Here is a 21,966-nt window from a genome sequence, read left to right as displayed (position 1 = left end):
GTACTAGTAAATGGCCCAAATTGATTTGGAAGTCACAAGGTCAAAGGTCATGGGTCAAACTACTCTTAGACATAGAAAATCTTGTCAGTTTAATTTCCTGAGAATCATTTGCTTGACAGACATCAAACTTGGTACACTGGTTTCTCTTGAAAAGTATATGGTCCCTATTGATTCCAAAATCAAGGGTCAAACTGGACATGGGAAGATATTAACCTCTCAATATCTTGAGAACCCTTTGCTAAAAGACATCAAACTTGGTAAAAGAGTAGATGACCTCTATCAATTTTTAGGTCACAGGATCAAAGGTCAAACTGGACATACATTGTAGGAAGATACTAGTATTCACCGCTCATAATGTTGAGAACTTTTGCTTGACACACAAGAAACTTTATACACTAGCCCTCCCCCCCCCCCCCCCCCCCGAGGAGTAGATAACCATTATAGATTATGTGGTCACAAGGTCAAAAGTCAAACTACTCTAGACATAGGAAGATATTGTCCATTCCCTTGACAGATATCAAACTTGATAATACACTGGTTCCCCTTAATGAGTAGATGACCCCTTATGATTTTGAAGGACCCTTGACATTGACTTTGTGACCACAAAATAAACAAGGGTCATCTACTTGGGAACCAGTGTACCAAGTTTGATGTTTATCTAGCAAAGAAAACTTAAGATATTGAATATCTTCAATATTTCCATATGTCTAACATAATGTTGTGACCAGTGTATCAAGTTTGATATCTGTCAAGGAAATTGTTCCCAAGATAATGAACAGACAATTTCTTCCTATGTCTAGAGTAGTTTGACATAAACCTTTGACCTTGTAATGTGTCAAACAACATAGGCACTAGACATAGGAAGATATTGCCAGTATTTTGAGAACATTTTCTTTGCTAACATCAATTTTTTTTTGACTGATAAATCTAAGAATCAAATTACCGCTAATGATATTGAGATCTGATAGAGACCAAACTTGTTTTATCTTGACCACAGGTGACCATTTGTTTTCGCTATCATTACAGAAGTTCTAACTTTAAAGACTCTTCAAGTGGTTTTTGTACACATTTCAATAATTCGACGGATCAGGCAAGTTTGCATTACAAACTGAGATTTTAACCGAATTTAAAATTGAAAAGGATGGCTAAACTTTTACAACCAAATACATGTGCATCATGGTGCATGTACATATTTATTTACTAGTATTTATTTACTAGTATATTTGAATAATTTTTTATCCAATCAAATAGCGCGTTACAATTGGAATTAAATTATTAGAATATTTGAATAGATATTGTTGAATTATTATTTTTATTTTTTTTTTAAACATGCTTCCAGAAACTATTGCTTAATGTATATATTTTATATGCATTAAGCAATAGTTTCTGGAAGCATGTGTTTAAGAAAAAAATCTACGTGTCTACATTTAGTTCTTTGATAAACAAGAGGCCGAAGGACCTTGAATCGCTCTTCTGATAAACTGTACAACCTATCACTTCTATTTGAAGCCTCTAAGTATCCTGTATATTTAGATAAAGCCTCGAAATTCCAAAGGTAGGTCATCATGACCTACATTTTAGATGAAACACTCTGAGAACCCAAGATGATTCTAAGCCAATTAGTACCTGAGAGTAGGTCATGGTGACCTACTTATTACTTGTCATTCTCTGAGGACTCAAGATGCATGAACTAAGTTTGATGATTCTAAGCCAATTAATACCTAAAATATTTTTAAAATTATATCCATAAAATTTCAAAAGAAGGTCACAGTGACCTACTTTTCAGATGACATACTTTGAGGACCCAAGATGCATCAACTGACAAAGTTTGATGATTCTAAGCCAATAAGTACCTGATATAATTAAATAAAGCCATAAAATTTCAAAAATAGGTCCCAGTGACCTCCTTTTCAGTCGACTAAGTCTGCGGACCCAAGATGCATCAACTGACAAAGTTTGATGATTCTAAGCCAATAAGTACCTGATATATTTAAATAAAGCCATAAAATTTCAAAAATAGGTCACAGTGACCTCCTTTTCAGTCGACTAACTCTGCGGACCCAAGATGCATCAACTGACAAAGTTTGATGATTATAAGCCAATTAGTACCCGAAATATTTAATTATAGTCCTTTAAATTGAAAAGTAGGTCACTGTGACCTACTTTTCATTCGACCTACTCCGAGGATCCAAGATACATCAACTGACAAATTTTGATGATTCTAAGCCAATTAGTACCCGAAAATATTAAATACAGCCATAAAATTTCAAAAGTAGGTCACGGTGACCTACTTTTCAGTTATCGTACTCCAAGGACCCAAGATACATCAACTGACAATGTTTGATGATTCTAAGCCAATAAGTACCTGAAAATATTTAATTGAAGCCATAGATTTTCAATAGTAGGTCATGGTGACCTACTTTTCAGTTATCGTACTCCAAGGACCCAAGATGCATCAACTGACAAAGTTTGATGATTCTAAGCCAATAAGTACCCGAAATATTTAATTATAGTCATATAAATTGAAAAAGTAGGTCACGGTGACCTACTTTTCATTCGACCTACACCGAGGACCCAAGATGCATCAACTGACAAATTTTGATGAATCTACTCCAATAAGTACCCGAAATATTTAATTATAGTCAAATAAATTGAAAAGTAGGTCACGGTGACCTACTTTTCAGCTGACGTTTTTCGAAGACCCAGGATGTATCAACTTACAAAGTTTTATGACCATAGGCCTTAAAATGTCCAAAATATGTCTCAAAAACTCTTTGAAATCGAATGCCTGCAAAGTTCTAAAAGTAGGTTACTGTGACCTACTTTTTAATAAATATGTTTTATGGCCCCAAGGTGCATCATCTTACAAGATTTAATGATTCTAAACCTCTCGGTATTCGAATTAATGACCTTAATTGTTTTAAAAAAGATTGGCTATAAAATTCAAAAAGTAGGTCAAAGTGACCTACTTTTTAGTCGACGTACTCCGAGGACCCAAGATACATCAACTGACAAAGTTTAATGATCATAGGCCTTAAATTGTTCAAAATATGCCTCTAAATCATTTTGAAAAAGATTGGCCACAAAATTTAAAAAGTAGGTCATCGTGACCTACTTTTGAAGCAACATGATATGAGGTCCTTAGATGCATCAACTGACAAGATTTGATGATCCTACTCCTTATAGTAAGCAAAATATCAGCATTCTAATAAAATGTAATTTTTGGTCAACTTTGAAGTGATCTTAAGACCACGCCCTTTGCCCCAGGGTTAATCCCCGTGCAAATTTTAATCTACAACATATCCTCATCCTTTTGTGTAAGTTTGGTGATAATCTGCCCAGTGGTTCTTGAGAAGAAGATTTTTTTAGCAACCAGTACTCAACTAGAGCACACAAGGTTGATTTATTATTTTTCTTTCTAATAATGATTTCTAGCAGTGAATTCCTTTAAAGACAATTTTGCGAATTTTCTTTTCTTTTTTTCGTTTTCTTTTTTTATTCAAACATCGAATTATATATACTAGTTTAATTCCATTCTTTGGGTTCTAAGACGTGTAACAAGAGTCCCATGGGCCACAACGCTCACCCGAGTCACTTTGGTCCTGCTGTTCTTCAGATCATTGGCCCCATCCTAACCCCGGATGCCATTTTTGGGGAAAAATATGAATCTACACTACCTAAAGCTGCTTGTATATAAATATGACTAATCATGACCATGTTGTTCTTTACAAGGATGATTATAAAAGATTCTTCCCTTGATTCACTATTGTGCCCCCCCCCACCTACCCCACGGTTAAAACTTGAATCTACACGACCTGACAATATTTGCATATTAATATCACTAATCGCGGCGTTATTGTTTTTGAAAGGAAGATTTTTTGTCTTTATCTCCCATATAAAACTTTAGTACCCTATTGTGGCCCCATCCTATCCCTGTTTTAAACAAACAAGAATCAGCACTAAATGAGGATACTTGCAAATTCATATTTAATAATCATGGTCCTGATATACTTTAGAAGAAGATTTTAGCATATTTTCCTTTTTATTTCCATGTAAAACTTTGATCTCCGATTGGAGCCCCTCCTTACCCCCGGGGGGATGATTTGAATAAAATATCTGAAATACTTGATGATAATCATGGTGTTTTTTGTGAAAAGATTTGTTAAACATTTTTTCTCTATATTTCTATCTAAAACTCTGATCCCCTATTGTGGCCCCAGTCACTGGGACACTGTCAGTTATAAATTATGGTATAATGAAATAAAGGGGGGAAAAGTGACCACCGGTATATACATGTAGTAATTTTCCCTGTAAAATTATAATACAAAATCTGCTAGTTGCAGACATGTGGACTCAAAGATTTGATAAATTATTTTGACAAGCTGGCTACAGAACCATTATGTTTTGTATATAATTATTAGCCATAGGAAAAGATTTTTAATGATACATTTGGTCGGAAATCGAATATACTATTTTGACTTATTGGCATTTGTTTTTCTTAAATCTATACAAAGTATACAGTTTCTCTTTTTTTTCTGAGGAATGTTATATATGCATGTCACTTTGATTACATACATGTATATTGTTTAGAAATACATGACAATATTTACAATTCAATGTTGCCACTAAAAATTTGGCAATTCGAAGAATAGCAAATTCGTCAAGCAGTTCCTAATTTAGCAATGTTGTCACTGTCTTTTCCAGAGATGATATAGGGAAAACAAAAAACAAAAAAAAAATTCCTGGGAAAGATCTTCCAATTTGATTTACTAGATATGTTTTGACGTCAAAAACAGATAAGTAGATAGCGTCCATCCTGCTAGAACTTTATAAGACAAGAATACGGTAGGACATCAGTAGCTTCGATTAGAAAATCACAAAAAAGCGACGATGTCAGAAACCGTCTTTTAATTTGATTAAGGACGATGTCTTATTTGCATTTCTTCCCATTGACGAGAGATAATACAATAAAAACACTTTCTTTGCTCTACCATTATAACTTAAGGTTTTATATACCCATGTTTTTCAGATTTTTATGTTTGGAGATAAAAATAAAGCCAGGCGAATCACATGTTCGTCAACCCGAGCCAGCACATAACGTTAGATCTTAATTCATTTTCTTATGTAACAAGACATCTTGAGTGCATCTGTACCTTTAGAGAGGTAAATAAAATGTAGTGTGATCGACTTATGTGTATGCACTGCCTTATGATGGAGAAATGTAAATTTGTGTCTTTTTGTAACATATTATATATTTGATTTTATTATCTTATTTCTAAACTGTTTTTTTAAAGGTCTTTTATAAAATAAACACCAAAAATTGTGATATCATTAATTCAAGTGATATCCAGATAGATTATGTAAGAAATACTTTCCTCTGGAATCTCGCACAAATGCCTGATGATGTACCTTAATTTTTTGCGAGGAAACTTAATAAATTAAAATAGCAATACATGTACTTCAATCAAAGACTCTTGGCAAAATTATATATTATTGAGGAACGTGTTGTTTGACCTTAATAGAAAATCTTATATAGGATTGCATAGAGACATACCAAAGAAATGTCAAAAAGATATCGTTAGGAATTACTACAAAACAAGTACATTTGACACATTAACACTGGTACCCTTAGAACAATGGGGTTACACACGAGGTGAAGTAGTAGAATTATATAACAGTACTATAACGCCAAGGTACTGCAAAGTGCGAAGACACTCGACTACCTCTTGTTGCATTTGGAATATGGGAGGGGGATTTAATGAAGAAGATGGAAGACATATCAAAATAATTTTATCTGTAACCTGCAGTGTTATTTCCTTGAAAACCTAATTCATTTTTATAAAAAAAATATTTTGAGGTTATTGATACATCGCTGAAACTTTGTACATATATTGTAGTTTAAAATAATATTGTTAAAACATTTTAATAAAACTTAGTAAATGGTGGGATTGGTTTATCTTTACCAACATAATCTCTCTTCGACAAAGAAAGGATGTACTTAATTTGAACAATTTTCTAAATTCTTATTTATTTTTTTCGTACAAACACACAAGTATATTCTAATCAATAGAAATACCTTAAATTATTATGTTTTAGTTTCAAAAGAAAACACTCCTTTAGGTCTAGATTACCGAGAAAGGGTCCATGAACCCTCTGCGCACTCATATAAAATGTTGCTTTTTAAACTCATGACTTTCCAAAAGAATTGTATTTTATAAGTAAAATACAAATAATTTCAGCATAACTTGCGGGCCAAATTTGGGAAAAAAAGACATTTCAACATGGCAAATTTATAAAGGAATGATAGACATTGATGTCATTTTAAAAAAGTTATCTCTCTTATCCAAGTATCATTAAACCTTAAACTACTTTTGAATGTACGTGTATTTATATCTTAAATGCTACTGATGACTTGAGAGATAAAATGCAAGAACTATCATGTAATCTCGTTGAAACCGAGAATATACATATACATATATATTGTGAAGGCGTTGAAAAAAGCTTATGTAGGAAAATAAAATAAAAATTGTCCAAACTTTATGTTATGTTAAAAAAAACAAACAAAACAAAACAACAACAACAACAAAAATAAAATAAAATAAAGAATGTTTATATCAATCAAGCATTATTATAGGATAAGATATATAGTTTATTAAGATAAAAGAAATACGTTCATGCAATTCAACATCTTTTGAGAAAAAATCAATCCGACGAGCTACTTAGGCTCCAAGGTATCGATAAATATTTTTTCAAAATTGTTTGATATACACTACAGTTTATAAACTTTTCACCCGCCTAATCTTTCAAGAATTCAGAATACCCATGAAATACTTAAATATAATACATAAATCAAATGGTATATATGCATATGTGTCTATAAAAAATGACAGGTAACTTGTCGTCTCATTTGTCTTTATGCCACTCTTTGCACAAGTCACCATCATTTGTTGGCATAACCATATTTTTACGTACACGTATATCCTTTGTAACTGCATTAACTCATCTAGCAGCAGAATACATGGGCGAATATTTTGATGGTCTCAATTTCAGGCCCAAGAAGGCTATTAACAGTGGCTGTGTGGAAGTTTTTTTTCTGGAAGTAGTAAAAGAATATGTTAGGAACACACAGTTAGTAGTAGTTTGAGATGGCATTTTAAATATACGGGAAAATAAATCTAAAATTTTGCACTTTTTATGGACAATAAATACATATATACTGTACACGTTTTTTAGTGGATGGCTCTGTAGCTCTCGGGTTGTCCAATCCAATTTTTTTTTCCAGAACAGCGAGCTACAGACCTAGATCTGCAGCTATAACCCATCGCCCTTTGTAAATGTAAGTATGAGCAATCCAAATATAAAAAAGATTAATAGATTTCATTCTGCCTAGTATAACTTTTCATCATTGGGAAAAACATGTTGCGATCAAACCCAAAAATATTGATCTTGATGTTTGAAAGGAAGAGACACAGATGTCGCTACTTGAGATCGACATGCATTCATTCACTGAGATTCAAGTAACAGTACTTATTCATAAAAAGATTTCTTCTATTGTGAAAAAATGCAGATTTTGTAGGCTCTTGTTCATGTCTCATTTAAACAGATGTAATAAATTTGTGTATGGAAAAATAAGTAAAATTTGCATGTAACACGAAGTATTTGGAGAGAGGATCCAGAGAGGATAAATAGATGATAAACAGGCTCATGGGCCACAACACTCACCTCAATCTAATTAAAATTAGATCCTTTACGCTCCCGTATTTTGTTATAAATACGGGAGCGTAAAGGATCTAATTTTAATTAGATTGCACTCACCTGAGCAACCATGGCCCTTCTTGTTCTTCATCAGCATCTTCTTCTTCTATTGCATTCCTATATAAAACTTTGATCGTCCACTGTAGTCCCACCCTACCCTTGGGGTAATGATTTGAACAAAGTTGTATCTACACTACTTTAGGATCTTCCATATAAATAGCCTGATCATGTCTTTGCTGTTTTGAGAAGATTTTAAAGGGTTTTTTTTCCCTTTACATGTATTTACTCATGTAAAACTTTGTTTTCCCAAATTAGCCCCACCCTATCCTCGGGGATCATTATTTGAACAAACTTCAATTTACACTACCTGAAAATGCTTTCATATAAACATGACTATATAATCATAACTTTGCTGTTCTTGAGAAGAAGGTTTTTAAAGATTTTTTCTATGTACTTTCATCGTCCGAAGTGCCCCCATGAAACCCCGAGGGTCATGATTTCGACAAATTTGAATCTACACTATCCCGAGGATGCTTTCATATGTTTCTTTCTTTTTTTTTTTTTTGGCCCAATGGTTCTTGAGAAGAAGATTTTTCCTATGTATTCCTTTGTAAAACTTTGATCGCCTAAAGTGGCCCCCATTAATCCTCCGGAGTCATGATTTAAACCTACATACACCAGAAAGCTTTCATATAAGTTTCATCTTTTCTGACCCAATGATACTTGAGAAGAAGATTTCTAAATTACCCCAATCAATTTTCACTATTTCTTAATTATCTCCTCTTGGAAGAAGGTATGGTCCTTCATTTGAACAATTTGAATCCCCTTTATCCAAAGATACTTTGTACCAAGTTTGGTTGAAATTAGCCCAGTGGTTCTGAAGAAGATGATGAAAATGTGAAAAGTTTACAACGACGACAACGACAAGAGACAACAGACAAATTTTCCTTTATATAATAATACTCATGTAAGACTTTGTTCTAAAGTGACTCCATCCTATCCCAGGGAGGGGGGTCATAATCTGAACAAACTTGAATCTACAATACCTGAGAATGCTTCCATATAAATACGACTGATCATTACTTTGCTGTTCCTGGGAAAAAGATTTTAAAAGATATTTGCTAGGTACTTCGATTGACCATTTTGGCCTCATCCTACCCCTGGGGGTCATGATTTGAACTAACTTGAATTTACACTACCTGAGGATGCTTCCATACAAATACGATATATCATGGCTTTGCTATTCTTGAAAAAAAGTTTTTTAAAGATTCTTCTTATATATACTCGTGTAAAACTTTGATCGCCCATAGTGGCTCCCATCCTACCCTCAGGGGTCATGATTTAAACAAGCTTGACACTATTTCATTTTTTCTGGCCAAGTTGTTCTTAGGAAGAGGATTTTTAAATGACCCCAATGTTCATTTTTTCTTAATTACCGGTATACTCCCTTGGAAGAGGGTGTGGCTCTTCATTTGAACAAACTTAAATCCCCTTTACCCATGGATACTCTGTTCCAATTTTGGTTTGGTAATTTTAATTACAGTATCTTGAGAAACAAAATGAAGTCCTGTTGTACATAACAACTAGAAAGTCGATTTCGATCCAAAACTTTTAACAACTACTGAGGCCTCACACCAATACCTCTACTAGACCATAAATTGAACAAACTTAAATGTACATGTATGTACACTACATGAGGATACATGCATATCAATTAGAACTGCCAATAGTAATAATAGTCCTGTTGTTTTTAAGGAGGTTTTTAAAGATGTGTTCCCAAATATTCCCAAATAAAACTCCTTATTGTCACTCTCCACTAGAGGTCATGTTGTAACCAAGTTTAGATTTGAGCTCTTGCGTATTAATATGAACAACTGTTACTCTTTGCAAGACTTTTTGACGATTTTTTACGATGACATTTGTTCCAGTAGGCCAAGGTGTCATGATTTGGACAAATGTTTAAGACCTGTTTTTGGCCCCCCGTTTAGGGTGTCTCATAGAAAAATGCAGTATAATTCACGATCATAAAATCTATTGTCATCTCTGTTATCAAATGAGTATTGATTCTAAGTGATATGATAAACAGAGGTCACTAAAAGGTCACAATTAAAATTGATCACTTTCCGAATTTTCTCATTTTTATTATAATTTTCTTTAATCTTAACGCACTTTTTCCAGAAAACGCAAAGCACAAACTACCAAATATACTACATATATTCCTAAATATACGCGAGGAATTAATTATCGCGTAATTTCGCGAGAAGCGCCACTCGCGAAATAAAATTACTCGCTTTTATTTTTATGGTCCTGAAATCAATGTAAAAGCTCTTGATCAACCGTCCACTCACGAATTAGTTTTCTTGCGATTTGACGTCAAAGAGCCATTTCGCGATAATAATGTACTCGCGAGAAATAAGGAATCTACAGTATATATTTCATGGACCAGTATTAGATACTGCAGATTCTGTATGAAAATTTCAGATAGGCGAGCTTGTGTTATATGTATCCTGAAGTGTTTTTGTTTGTTTGTTTGTTGTTTAACGTCCCTCTCGAGAATTTTTCACTCATATGGAGACGCCACCACTTGCCGATGGAGAGCTGCAAATTTTGTCCTATGCTCGGCACTTACGGCCATTGAGCAGTGAGGAATCTTTTTCGTGCCAGCACCTACTGCGACACGGGACCTCGGTTTATACGGTCTCATCCGAAGGACCGGTCTCCACGTCCCACAGTGGGATTCGAACCCGCGACGTAAGGATCAGCTCCTTACTGTATCCCGAAGTGAAAAGAATCCCAAATTGACGAAATTCCATCAGAATTGAGAAAATTTGGTAAGATGCTCTACTTTGTCAACTACTTTGAAAACTTTCACAGTTTTGACTGTTTTTATTATCAAATAAGGGGCAAATTCGGCCGTTATCATACCTTGTCCTTTAAATCCATACAATATGTTGGAAAGTTTATTTATTGATTGGAAGTAATGCTGCCTCCCTGTTCATGAGAAGATTTTTAAAGATTTGCCCTCTATATTCCATTGTCTTTGTTTTCCCTATTGTGATCCCCCCGTAGGCCTTGGCCCATCAAGAAACCACTTTAATTTTGAAATTATATAATATGTGAGTATTTATATTATGGCAAGTTCTGGCTCTTCTATTCTTTTTAATGATTTTTCCCTAATACCAGGGTATTATATATTCCAATGTCAAACGTTGACCCCATATTGCAACCCAATAAAAGCCCCTATATCATGATCTGAACAAAATTGTATTCCAGTCCATGAAATTGTTTATATACTGTAACCTTTCTTTCTTGAGAAGATTTTCAAAGATTTTTCTTTATACATGTATCTTTTGATCAAGCTTTTACTGAAAAGGTCTTTTACAAAGCTGTTACCCTGCGTAACAGTGCATGTTTTCCTTCCCGTTATTCGTTCAAGTTTCAGACAAAAAAGTTGTTTACTACGGCCGACATCAATGCATCGTAATACTGGACTTAGCGTGAACTTATAGCATGTATAGATGTAAACAAAACATGATCACATGTTGGCAAAATGCGTTCTACAATATACACGTACGTTAGTGGGTTGTGGTTCATTTTTACAATGGATTTAAATTTGTTTGCCAAAGGAGAAATTGTTATTCATTTAAAATCTTCTTTTAAAAAAAAAAAGAAGAAGATGTAACAAATCATAATTAAGCAATGTCTTTATCTTGATCAACAGTTTATGATACAATATATCTTTACATTTAAATGCCCTCCGAATGAATCATTACAAGTCCGTACATTCATTGTGGACAATGTGCAAATTAACGTCTTCAGTTTTTTTTTTTTCAATATTACTAGCTGGAAGATTTTTTATCTCATAGGTGACATGACAGCATACATTTAACATCTCTCTCTCTCTCTCTCTCTCTCTCTTTCGCTCAAAAAGGAAAATCAAATATAACAAACTTTTCCAACAGGTAGAAATGATCTAGCATGGTTTCCTCTGATTGTTGCGCACAATGTCCACTGCTCCCTTCAAAAGGAGGGGCGTATTTTATACCAGACTATATGGTTTAAAAAGAAGACTTGATAAAGAATTGAAGAATTTACTAGTCCTTGAACACATAAAACAATAATATATGTGTACAATATAATTTCTTACTACTTTTCAGTATATGCTTTTAGCCTGCACCTCAAACTATTATAAAATTGCTAACATTCCCATTAATTAATGTATTGTTTTCATCTCACAAAGGTAAATAAATAGGTGTTCACGCAATAGGAGCAGCATGTTTACCAGCTCACAAAACGATACCACGTTTCTGCACATCATATATTGACTAATGATGCTTCATTTGCATGTGCACATAGTCTTGACCATTACTGGCATTACACATCCAGTAAAACATTTGTTTATCAAGCTTGACAAGTCAAAGTGAACAAGTATAACTAGTGCTGAGTTAAAGCAACTTCTCAGCTGAGACACAATTTGACTACGGATAGTTAAAGAATTCCAAAATGAAGTCAATGTTACTTACTTTGGGTCCATCCTCACAATGTCAAGTTTTGGGGAGTTCCGAAATCACAAAACCTTGACATTGTGAGGATGACTTTGGGTCGTGAAACGACTTCGGTCTCACAGTGTGCAAGATATGACCCAAACATGATTTGATTTTGTATGGCCATACATCCAAAATGAGGTCACTGTGACCTACTTTGGATTATTATACACCATCCTACCTAGACATACTATCAACTGATCAAGGTATTGTATTGTATTGTAGAAGATATGTCCGGATCCTATTTGATTATGCATAGCCATTAAAATTCCAGAAGAATTTGGTTATGAAGGCCATGATATTCCAAGATGAGGCCACAGTGACCTACATTTGGATTGCGACCCCCCCCCCCCCCCTTCCCTTCAAGATGCACCAACTGTCCAAGTTTGATTGTCCTAGGTCTAACAGTGTGCAAATAAGATTCGGACATGATCCAATTATTATAGACATAATTTAATCATTATAGACAAGCAATTCCAAAACGAAGCCACTATAGCTTAGTTTTGGGTTGTAACCCCCCCCCCACCCCCCACCCCCAACAAGATGCATCAATTTTGATTGTCCTCACATTGTGAAAGTTTTCATCCGGACACGAAAAGGCTAAGACAAATAGGCAGTAGGGTGTGCACAATCCAATTCATATACCTTCCTATTACTTTTACAGTGACTATAGATGGAATTATTGAATAAAACACGATTTTTAAATCTGATTTATTAAATGATATGCTTCTGTAAAAAATGTGATAACGTATATTGGAGGCATGTGTATCGCTTTTACTGCACACATTTGAACAATAAAATATTTATTAATTGCTATTTTCTCTTTAAATGTAAGCAACTCTCAGGCCATCCTTTTAAAATTGTTTGGATTTGTCGCCGGGGGGGTCAAACCCAGGAGGCAGGGATGGAATTATTTTTTTTTTCAAAATTGAAGATAGTTATATTAAAACCTGCTGATGAAAACCTCAATGAGCAGTGAACACATTGTTTTGCTGACTTTTTATAAAAGGCATCAACCAAGAACCCAGTTATTGCTTAGACCTCATACTCTTTAGGTATTTGGGTGGCACAAGCAATCAGCCCAAGAATTTATGAAATTTTAAAAAGAAATTCTTAGCTATGGCCAATTTTTTTTTTATACCTGTCGTATTTAGATATTGTACTTCGAGTTCGTTTATGTCTATTTCTATCAAGGATAAAAGAAGAGAATACACTCATAAATTTATTACCACAACTCACTAATAGTCTTTCTATACATAAATATATTCACTATTTATAGTTTAATTAACATTTATTATTTCCTTGCTCATTCACGATTTTCATTTTTACATCGGGGTCGATGCCATTCATAACTCTCTGGCCATCAATACTACGAAAAGCACATTTTGCTTTTTAAAGCAATTCCAGGTCATTCGTGTGATATCATACATCATTGTAACATTTTTCATCAAATTTAAGTTCGTGTCCACTAGAAATATAACTTTTGGAAGAATCTTTTTAAATGGATGTAATTAAAAATATTGTTTAACAAGAATTTTAAAAATATCATTTACTATAAATAGATTATTTATTCATTTTAAAAAAAATATTCATAGGGCAATAACTCTTCCCATGTATCTACATTGTAATAATGCTATCTCTGACGGACATCTTGAAAGAGTTGCGACCTAGACATTTATTATTTTAAACAATATTCAGTGGATTTTAATGCAGTTTTTCAACTTTGAACCCACATAAGTGTGAGTATGAAATCACCTTTATCATTTATCACAGTCTACTTTTATAAAAGTTTTGATCAAATAGTTCAATCATGACGTTTTTTTACATCCATTTTTTTTTCAAATTTTAAACGATTGTTAGTTTCCAATTTTATTAAAATTTGCCAGTAACTTAGATCCGCCAACCTTGTCCACCACCATACTCTCTTTTCGCTATTTCACGGCTTTTTATCGAAAAAGAAGGTATATTTTTAATTAAATTTACGATAATTACTATGCGAATGAAATCTAAACATGGACATCACCTTATACCTAGAGTTATATTAGACATGTAAGTATGAACTCTGGTGTAGGCGTTTCGAAGATTATTTGCAAAATTATCAGTGAAATACTTTTTTAAAGCGTGTAGTACAGTACTTAAAACTATATACATTAGTTTAATTAATGTGTTCGTGTTTTTACATTAAAAAGAAGGTTATTAATTCATTGTATATAATATAACTTACAATACCGACATTTATGACGTTTTATAGTTGATCATAATTACTCAAATTACTGTCATGTTGTTTTGACTTCCATCAGGTGTGATGCCATTAGTACATGTAGCTCTATATATAAAAATGACAACCCCCCCCCCCCCCCCTCCCAATAGGAACGAACTTGAATCAAATTATTTAAGCATTATTTTAGTAAGTCAAGCATAACTTTCATCTTTCTAGTTTTGATTTTAAAACAAGTTATTGTATTGCTTACAATGTTTCTCATGTGTTGTCCAGTTTTTAACTAGGTCAAACTTTTAACCCTGGGGACATCACCCTCACAATTTTTCTTCATATTCATTTATATAAAGTAAACAAGATTATGAGCAATTAAACCGTCAGACCACGGGACTTTACGATCGTTTTAACCTACTTTCCGATGACCAAAACAAGTCTGACCTTGAATTAAAGGCCCATATGTTTTATGACTGACTATATTTCAAAATACATGTACAAATTAGATTTCCAAATTTTGGAAACTATATACATATAGGCAAAACGAGGAAAATAGGTCTGTATTGTTGATGAATCCAATTTATAATCTGTCCACTGAAAGGTTAAAAAAATCCTTTATGGATATCATCCTTCTTTAACAAATATAAATAATATCTTCCTCTGACGAAAATGTATATACAAAAAAATTGCAAATTTTGAAATCCTAAGCTTGGCAAAAGGTACATACATATTCATGCAATTATTAAATTGAAATTAAATATCATGCCGTAACCTTGTATATATTTTCTTTGGTTGCTTAAAAAAGATAGTTATTTCTGAAATATCTTTCAAAATTATATATGCTTGTTTAAAAATTAAGAACAAACAGGTTACTCATTCAGTTCGTGTAGTGATCTGCTAAACATATAAGGGGTACAGGGATTTGTCTTCCGGATATTTAATGTAAAAAAAAAATCAATAAAATTTTGAATCTACTTTAAATACATTTTTAAAAATGTTGTTACAATAAAGATTCTGACACTTTCAGACAAGAAATACCATGTTTAAAACAAAGTACCGCACCTACATTGTACAGGCCCGTAGGAAGCAATTTCAGTTGGGGGGGGGGCAGTGGGCACAGCCATACATTTTCAGTTGGAGGGACACTATCAACATGATCAACTACCAAAAATTCTTTGACAAGCAAAAAAAAAGGGGGCACCAGACATTTTTATCGAGGGGGCAGAAACATATAGTACCTATGTTTTCTCTTGTAATCTATATATCGGCAAAATTATTGGGGGGGGGGAGACGCTCCCCGTCGGTTTCTACGGCCTGTCATCTTGGAAAAAATATCCTCACCCACTTCAGCACCTATTTATGGACTCTAAAGCATTAATTTATTTCGTTGTCATGATTCTATCCCCTATACTGATGATTTTCCTCGATGTTGGTGTGTCTGTCAGTCGTCAACACGCGTTCAATCAACAGAAAACGGTTTCAATTCTTCGATTTAGAGGCCCATTTCTCCAGTATTGGCTGCATGGAAAGACACCGCCATTTGAAAACCATGCCAAGTCCCTGATTTCATCTATCGGCTATCTCTTAAATAAATTCTTCGCAATTAAAGGCAGATGTTATATGTTCTTTAAAAATTATCTGTGATCCGAAGGATCCCAAAGAACCACGTAAATAACTAAGTTTTCGTCCCTTTTTCCAATACAAGCTACAAAATGTTAATCAATTTTGAATTTACTCCAGATCCCGTGGAGTCTTAAACTCAAAATATTGTATTCATCTCTCTTCATTAATAAACTCCATTTGGTTATCATTATACATTATCCGCCCGAAATAAATTAAACAGTTAAGTTTCCAGCAAGGGCATGACTATATATATTACTCATGTCAGTATATAATTTACACTACCTTCAGGTACACAGAGCTCAGTTTTTCGTTTGAACAATGTTCATACCTTTCTTTCTAACGTCGTGTACCCGACCCGTGCTGCACGTGTGAGGCGAAGTAAACTGGTAAACACGTGCATATGTTTGGTCATAGCCACAGGCGTACATCAAGAATATGTTTATATGCGCATCTATAAGTTTTATTATTCAGTTTTCTTTTCCTTATGAGAAAGTTCCATGCACTTATTTTATTTATTTGCTATCAATATAATAGATTAAAATTATATTTGTGAAATATACGCAATTTGATGAAAATCCAGCCACAGCATGCGTGACACTAATATTTATTCATTGGCTCTGTAGAGGCATTGGCCAATTGAAATCGAGAATTCGACTTCGTCCAATCAGCGACTAGCGTGTACAGATAATGAAGTTTTGCTCCAAACTCGCGGAAATTTACTCAAATAGTAAAAGAAACAGATTGTGTCAACACGGAGTTGTTGTTGTAAGGTAAGATTTTAACGTATTTATTAAACGCAATATAATTGTACTAAATATATATTACTTAAAAAGGAAATAACACCCTTACCAGTATCATGACGGGAAATCGTGCAACATTAGAAAGTCATTGTTTTTCCCACGAAAATTGAACTGAAAATTTGAAAAAAAAAGAAGCAGAATTCTTTGTATTGCGTGCTGGTTCAGAAAGATTATACCTGTATACTACACTACTAAAATGCATTTTTATAATGTAGGAAGGGTTTATGAAGAACGGTCCATTTATATTTCTCGTCACCAGCTGCATATAACAGAAACAGCTGATTTTTAAAGGTCAAGGTCGCAAGTTAGATAGTCTTCGGTTGCACTGACACAAAGGCGCTAAATTATATAATATGGATGCCTTGTAGAGGTTGTGTAACTTATAGGGTGGGGCATAAATGAGAAATTTTAGGAAATCCTACAAGTTCATTGCCACCTTGAAAGAGAAAAAGTAAATATTAGAAAAAATAATTATATAATTTTATCCTTACCTTTTAATATACAAACTAGATCGCTTATTTTATTGAAGTGAGATTATTGAAATGGATCAGATATTCGCTTTGATGAAAAACTCATGAACATTATTTAAAAAAGACAAAAACAAAACCCTAGTTTGAGGTTGACATACATATGTAGCTGAACAAAATCAGGAAAGAATGTACACAGTTCTGCATGCACGAGAGGGCAGCATGACTAGGCTATGACATTTACTTAGTGCAATTGCAAAATATAGGTTAGTGCGTCACAAACGGGGGAAACCCATTATCTGAAAAATTTTGGATGTGATGAAAAATTTTTTATTATTAGGGACAAAAGATTCAAACTTTTTTTTAAAAAATCATGAAATGATGAAAATAACTAAATGAGGCAGTGTTTATGCAAGTATAATGAATAAGTTAATTAGCTGCATTAAGGTGATGGCAGAATGGGAAGAAAATTTAACATCACAGAGAGTCAACTATTTCCTGATATTTAGGAGATCTGAAATATATATATTACTTTGCAACCAAAGTCTAAAAGTATATTAACCAATCCATGCATACAATATTTAATATTGTGTCCTCAAAAGGGATGAAATTCGGAGCAGTGTGCTTGGACGGGAAATGATTTAATTCATAAGAAATTTTCTAATATATGCATCACCCTTTTTACTGAGGAGGAGGGGGGTTGCAAGTCCAAAGATGCTAATTAAATTAATCGTTTTTCCCAGAGAAAACTATTGCTATTAATTTAAATATAAAAAGGGAGATTTTAGTGAAATAGAAATTGCATTTTTTCTTCAGAAATTGGCAAAATGTCATACACAGCTCAGACCAACAAAACGGTCTTTGACCGTTACATGGACCTACCCTTGGACAATAAGGTCATGTGTGAGTACATCTGGATTGACGGCACAGGAGAAGGTGTCCGATCCAAATGTAAGACCCTGGACTTCGAACCTAAGGATCCCAAAGGTATTCTTTGAAGTATTGATTGCTCTTATCAGTTTAAAAAAGAAAGTTTTATTTATTATCTACCAGTATCAATATGGACATTGTTAGATAGGCTTCAATCGTAAACTATTTTTAGTGGCTTATTGAAGCATGAAAGGGACTCTCTGTCATAAATCTTGCCCACACATGTGGACTTTGAAACCCATTAAAAAATGGGGTTCATTGACAAGACATAATTATACATGGTGCTATTGAACTATATGTTAGCTTTTCCATGAGTCATGATGATTGTTTTCCGAGAGCATATTTTTTGACCGATATTTTATGAGCTTTTACATATGACATGCACTCACACTGTGACTAACAGAAAAATTAAGTGGAAAAAAAATAATACAATTTGCATAGCATGTTTTTTAACTAGTATTGTGGGGTTGTTGACCATTTCAGTATGATTAATTTTCTCATGGTAATTTTATGCTCTGGGATGTTTTTAAATGCCCTTGACCTTAAAGAACTCAGCTATCACACACGAGATTATCATGCATGTGAGAATCAATCAGGTCGACAGAGAAAGAGCTACTTATTTATTGTAAAGCTTCAAAAGAAAAAGAAAAAAATGAATTGGTGAAGAATAACATGAAATTTTTTTTACTCTTTTTAAATAAAAAAAAAATGGTCTGTATAGGAGTAACTTCAGCATGATTAGTTTGTGCTTGATAGCTGGATGTAAACAAAAACATTTTTTGTTTTTTGCCGTATGCATTTTCCATAGAAATTTGACTGCTCATAAATTATTGCACTAGAGAATACGATTCTCAAAAAGGAATAATATGCAGCTTGTCTGTAATAATCTTAATTAAATTCTGATAGAATTAATTCAATCCAATTTATTGGTCATAAATAATTAATGTTTACCTTGGACTCAGAGTGCCCCGTTTGGAATTATGATGGCTCCAGTACGTATCAGGCAGAAGGTTCAAATTCGGACATGTACCTCTACCCTGTGGCTATCTTCAGAGATCCATTCCGGAGGGACCCAAATAAACTAGTTCTGTGTGAAGTTTACAAATACAACAAAAAACCAGCAGGTAATTACACAACTAATTAACGGTTTATCAAAATTAATGAACATAAGTTTGTGATATGATTTTAGGAAAGAATATTCAGAAAAAATTAATTAGTAATGTGTGTGTTTGTATTTTTTTTAGAAACAAATCGTAGAAAGACGTGCAATGAGGTAATGGAACAGGCTAAAGACAAGAAGCCATGGTTCGGGATTGAACAGGAGTACACACTGTTAGATACTGACGGTCATCCATTCGGCTGGCCCAAAAACGGTTTCCCAGGACCTCAAGGTGTGTACTGTATACATTAAGATCATTGGACAGTGAATTACTGGTATAATAAAAACTTAATCAACCGGAACATATGTTCTGCTTGCTGTTGCTATTGTCATGGAAGATCTACCGTACTCATCATTCCTAATGGAGTTTTTATGTGGTACCATTATAAAAATCTGAACATATATCATGAAATTCATCTAAACATTTGACCTGGGGGACTTTTTTCTAGCTGATTCCATTTCTTATCAGTGGTATATTCAGGTTTGGGGGTTAAGTTTACCTGCATGTCAAATGTAAAGTGAATATATAGGCCAATTGTATAACACAGATTTTATCTAAGTCAGAAGGAAGCTTGTATAATCAAGAAATTATAAATCCCTGATAGTTTGTCAATTGTTGATTACTATCTCTAGCTATTAATGTACTGACCTTGAACTCTTTCGAATTTCAGGACCATACTATTGTGGTGTGGGAGCTAATAAAGTGTACGGACGTGACATTATTGAGGCTCACTACAGGGCTTGCCTGTATGCTGGGGTCAAAATCGCTGGTTGTAACGCTGAGGTCATGCCTGCCCAGGTATGCAAGATAAAATAGCCTCCTGAGACAGTTTTTATTACACATTCTTTGTCAAAAACATGAGTTCATCTCAGATTTGAAATTAAAAGTAAGGTTGAATCACCAGCAAAGCAGTTAAAAAAATAAATCAAGATATTTCCCCTATTCATATATTTCACACAAAATGGCCAAAGGTGACAGATCTGGAGATAAAAATTCAAGTGTATCTGGACTTAAGTCATGGTAATGCTATGATAAACATATGCATAAATTTGTTGTTATGCTAATATGAATTTTATTTGTTTCACAGTGGGAGTTCCAAGTTGGCCCTTGTGAGGGAATCGCAATGGGCGACCACCTCTGGGTTGGACGATATTTATTACACAGGGTAGCTGAAGACTTTGGTGTTGTGGTGACCCTTGACCCCAAACCTATTGAGGGAGACTGGAATGGTGCTGGGGCTCACTGTAACTACAGTACCCTCCCCATGAGGCAGGATGGGGGAATCAAGTAAGTACCGGGTACTCAAATTTCCAAAAAAGACTTGGTGATTCTAGATTCAACTTCATCTAAATAGCGATATATTGACAAATAAGCAAGGTAATTGGTTATCTTTTCATAGAATCAACTACTGCAAAATATATACTGGAAGTTACCAGTTGAATAAACAGAAGCAAATTATTTAGTGTTTTAGTTGTTTATTACAATCTATTTGAATATCGTGCAAGTTTTACAAACTTTTATAGATATTTTTTAATTTCTTCAGATATATTGAGGATGCAATAGAAAAACTATCCAAACACCACGTCAGACACATAAAAGCTTACGACCCGAAGGAAGGAAAAGACAACGAGAGGCGTCTGACAGGATTCCACGAAACCTCCAGTATCCACGACTTCTCTGCTGGGGTGGCTAATCGTGGTGCAAGCATCCGAATTCCCCGCAATGTTGCAGAAGAAAAGAAAGGTTACCTCGAAGACAGACGTCCCTCCTCCAATTGTGATCCCTACTCCGTAACGGAAGTCATTGTCAGAACAACGTGTGTAGATTAAGAGACCAATAAACTGTCTTCTTTGTTTTTGTGTATTGTCCCGTACGTTCATATTTTCGTTTAAAATGAAAAAAAAACTTTCAAGAGTTCATATTATATTTCCTATAAGTGTGTTGAAAACCGTACTTCTATTTTTTAAAAGTGTTCATATTTTGTTTTTAAATTGATTTATATATATCTATGCATTATGTTTTCATATAAAAGATCTGCGCTGCGTACCATTGATTCATTAATCATATTGAGTAAGTTATATATGTATATTTTTATTTACATGTGTATAAGTTTAGCAAACCTTGTTTTACACAGTTGTATCTGATGAATCCCTAGGAATCTCCAGAATGGGCTTCAGTTTTATTATGAAAAGTGAATAATAATAATAAATTGTTACTTAAAATTAAAAAGTCTTTCATTATTTATATATGATCAGTTATAATGTATGCAAATTCCAGTCATGGAAGTAGAAAATTCCATATATTTGTGCTGTGTTGCATTAGGTTCAAAACACACAAGTTATCTTTTACAAACTTGGTAGGTGAAAGACGATAAGGATTAAGGTTCGTTGACTCTGATAAAAAGAGACTAGTACTTGGTAACTCTTGTTGGGATTGATGACCATGCTGTCACCTGCATGGAAGGTTGAAATTGTG

The 21,966-nt window shown here is 33.8% G+C and overlaps 1 protein-coding gene across 1 annotated transcript; it reads left to right on the top strand.

Annotated features, from left to right (window-relative positions):
* Positions 1-16,785: 16,785 nt before the first annotated feature.
* On the top strand, positions 16,786-21,720 carry LOC133179008 (glutamine synthetase-like). The gene is made up of 7 exons (XM_061313684.1): positions 16,786-16,904; positions 18,218-18,388; positions 19,294-19,455; positions 19,576-19,722; positions 20,162-20,289; positions 20,579-20,778; positions 21,035-21,720. The coding sequence occupies exons 2-7, from the start codon at positions 18,229-18,231 to the stop codon at positions 21,318-21,320; spliced, it is 1,083 nt and encodes a 360-aa protein (XP_061169668.1). The 5' UTR covers positions 16,786-16,904; positions 18,218-18,228; the 3' UTR covers positions 21,321-21,720.
* The last annotated feature ends 246 nt before the right edge of the window (positions 21,721-21,966 follow it).

This window comes from Saccostrea echinata, unplaced genomic scaffold (assembly GCF_033153115.1).
Source record: "Saccostrea echinata isolate AGI-Se365-2 ecotype Australia unplaced genomic scaffold, CSIRO_AGI_Sech_v1 ptg000004l, whole genome shotgun sequence".
Taxonomy (NCBI): Eukaryota; Metazoa; Mollusca; class Bivalvia; order Ostreida; family Ostreidae; genus Saccostrea; species Saccostrea echinata.
This window is presented reverse-complemented; position numbering and strand designations above follow the sequence as displayed.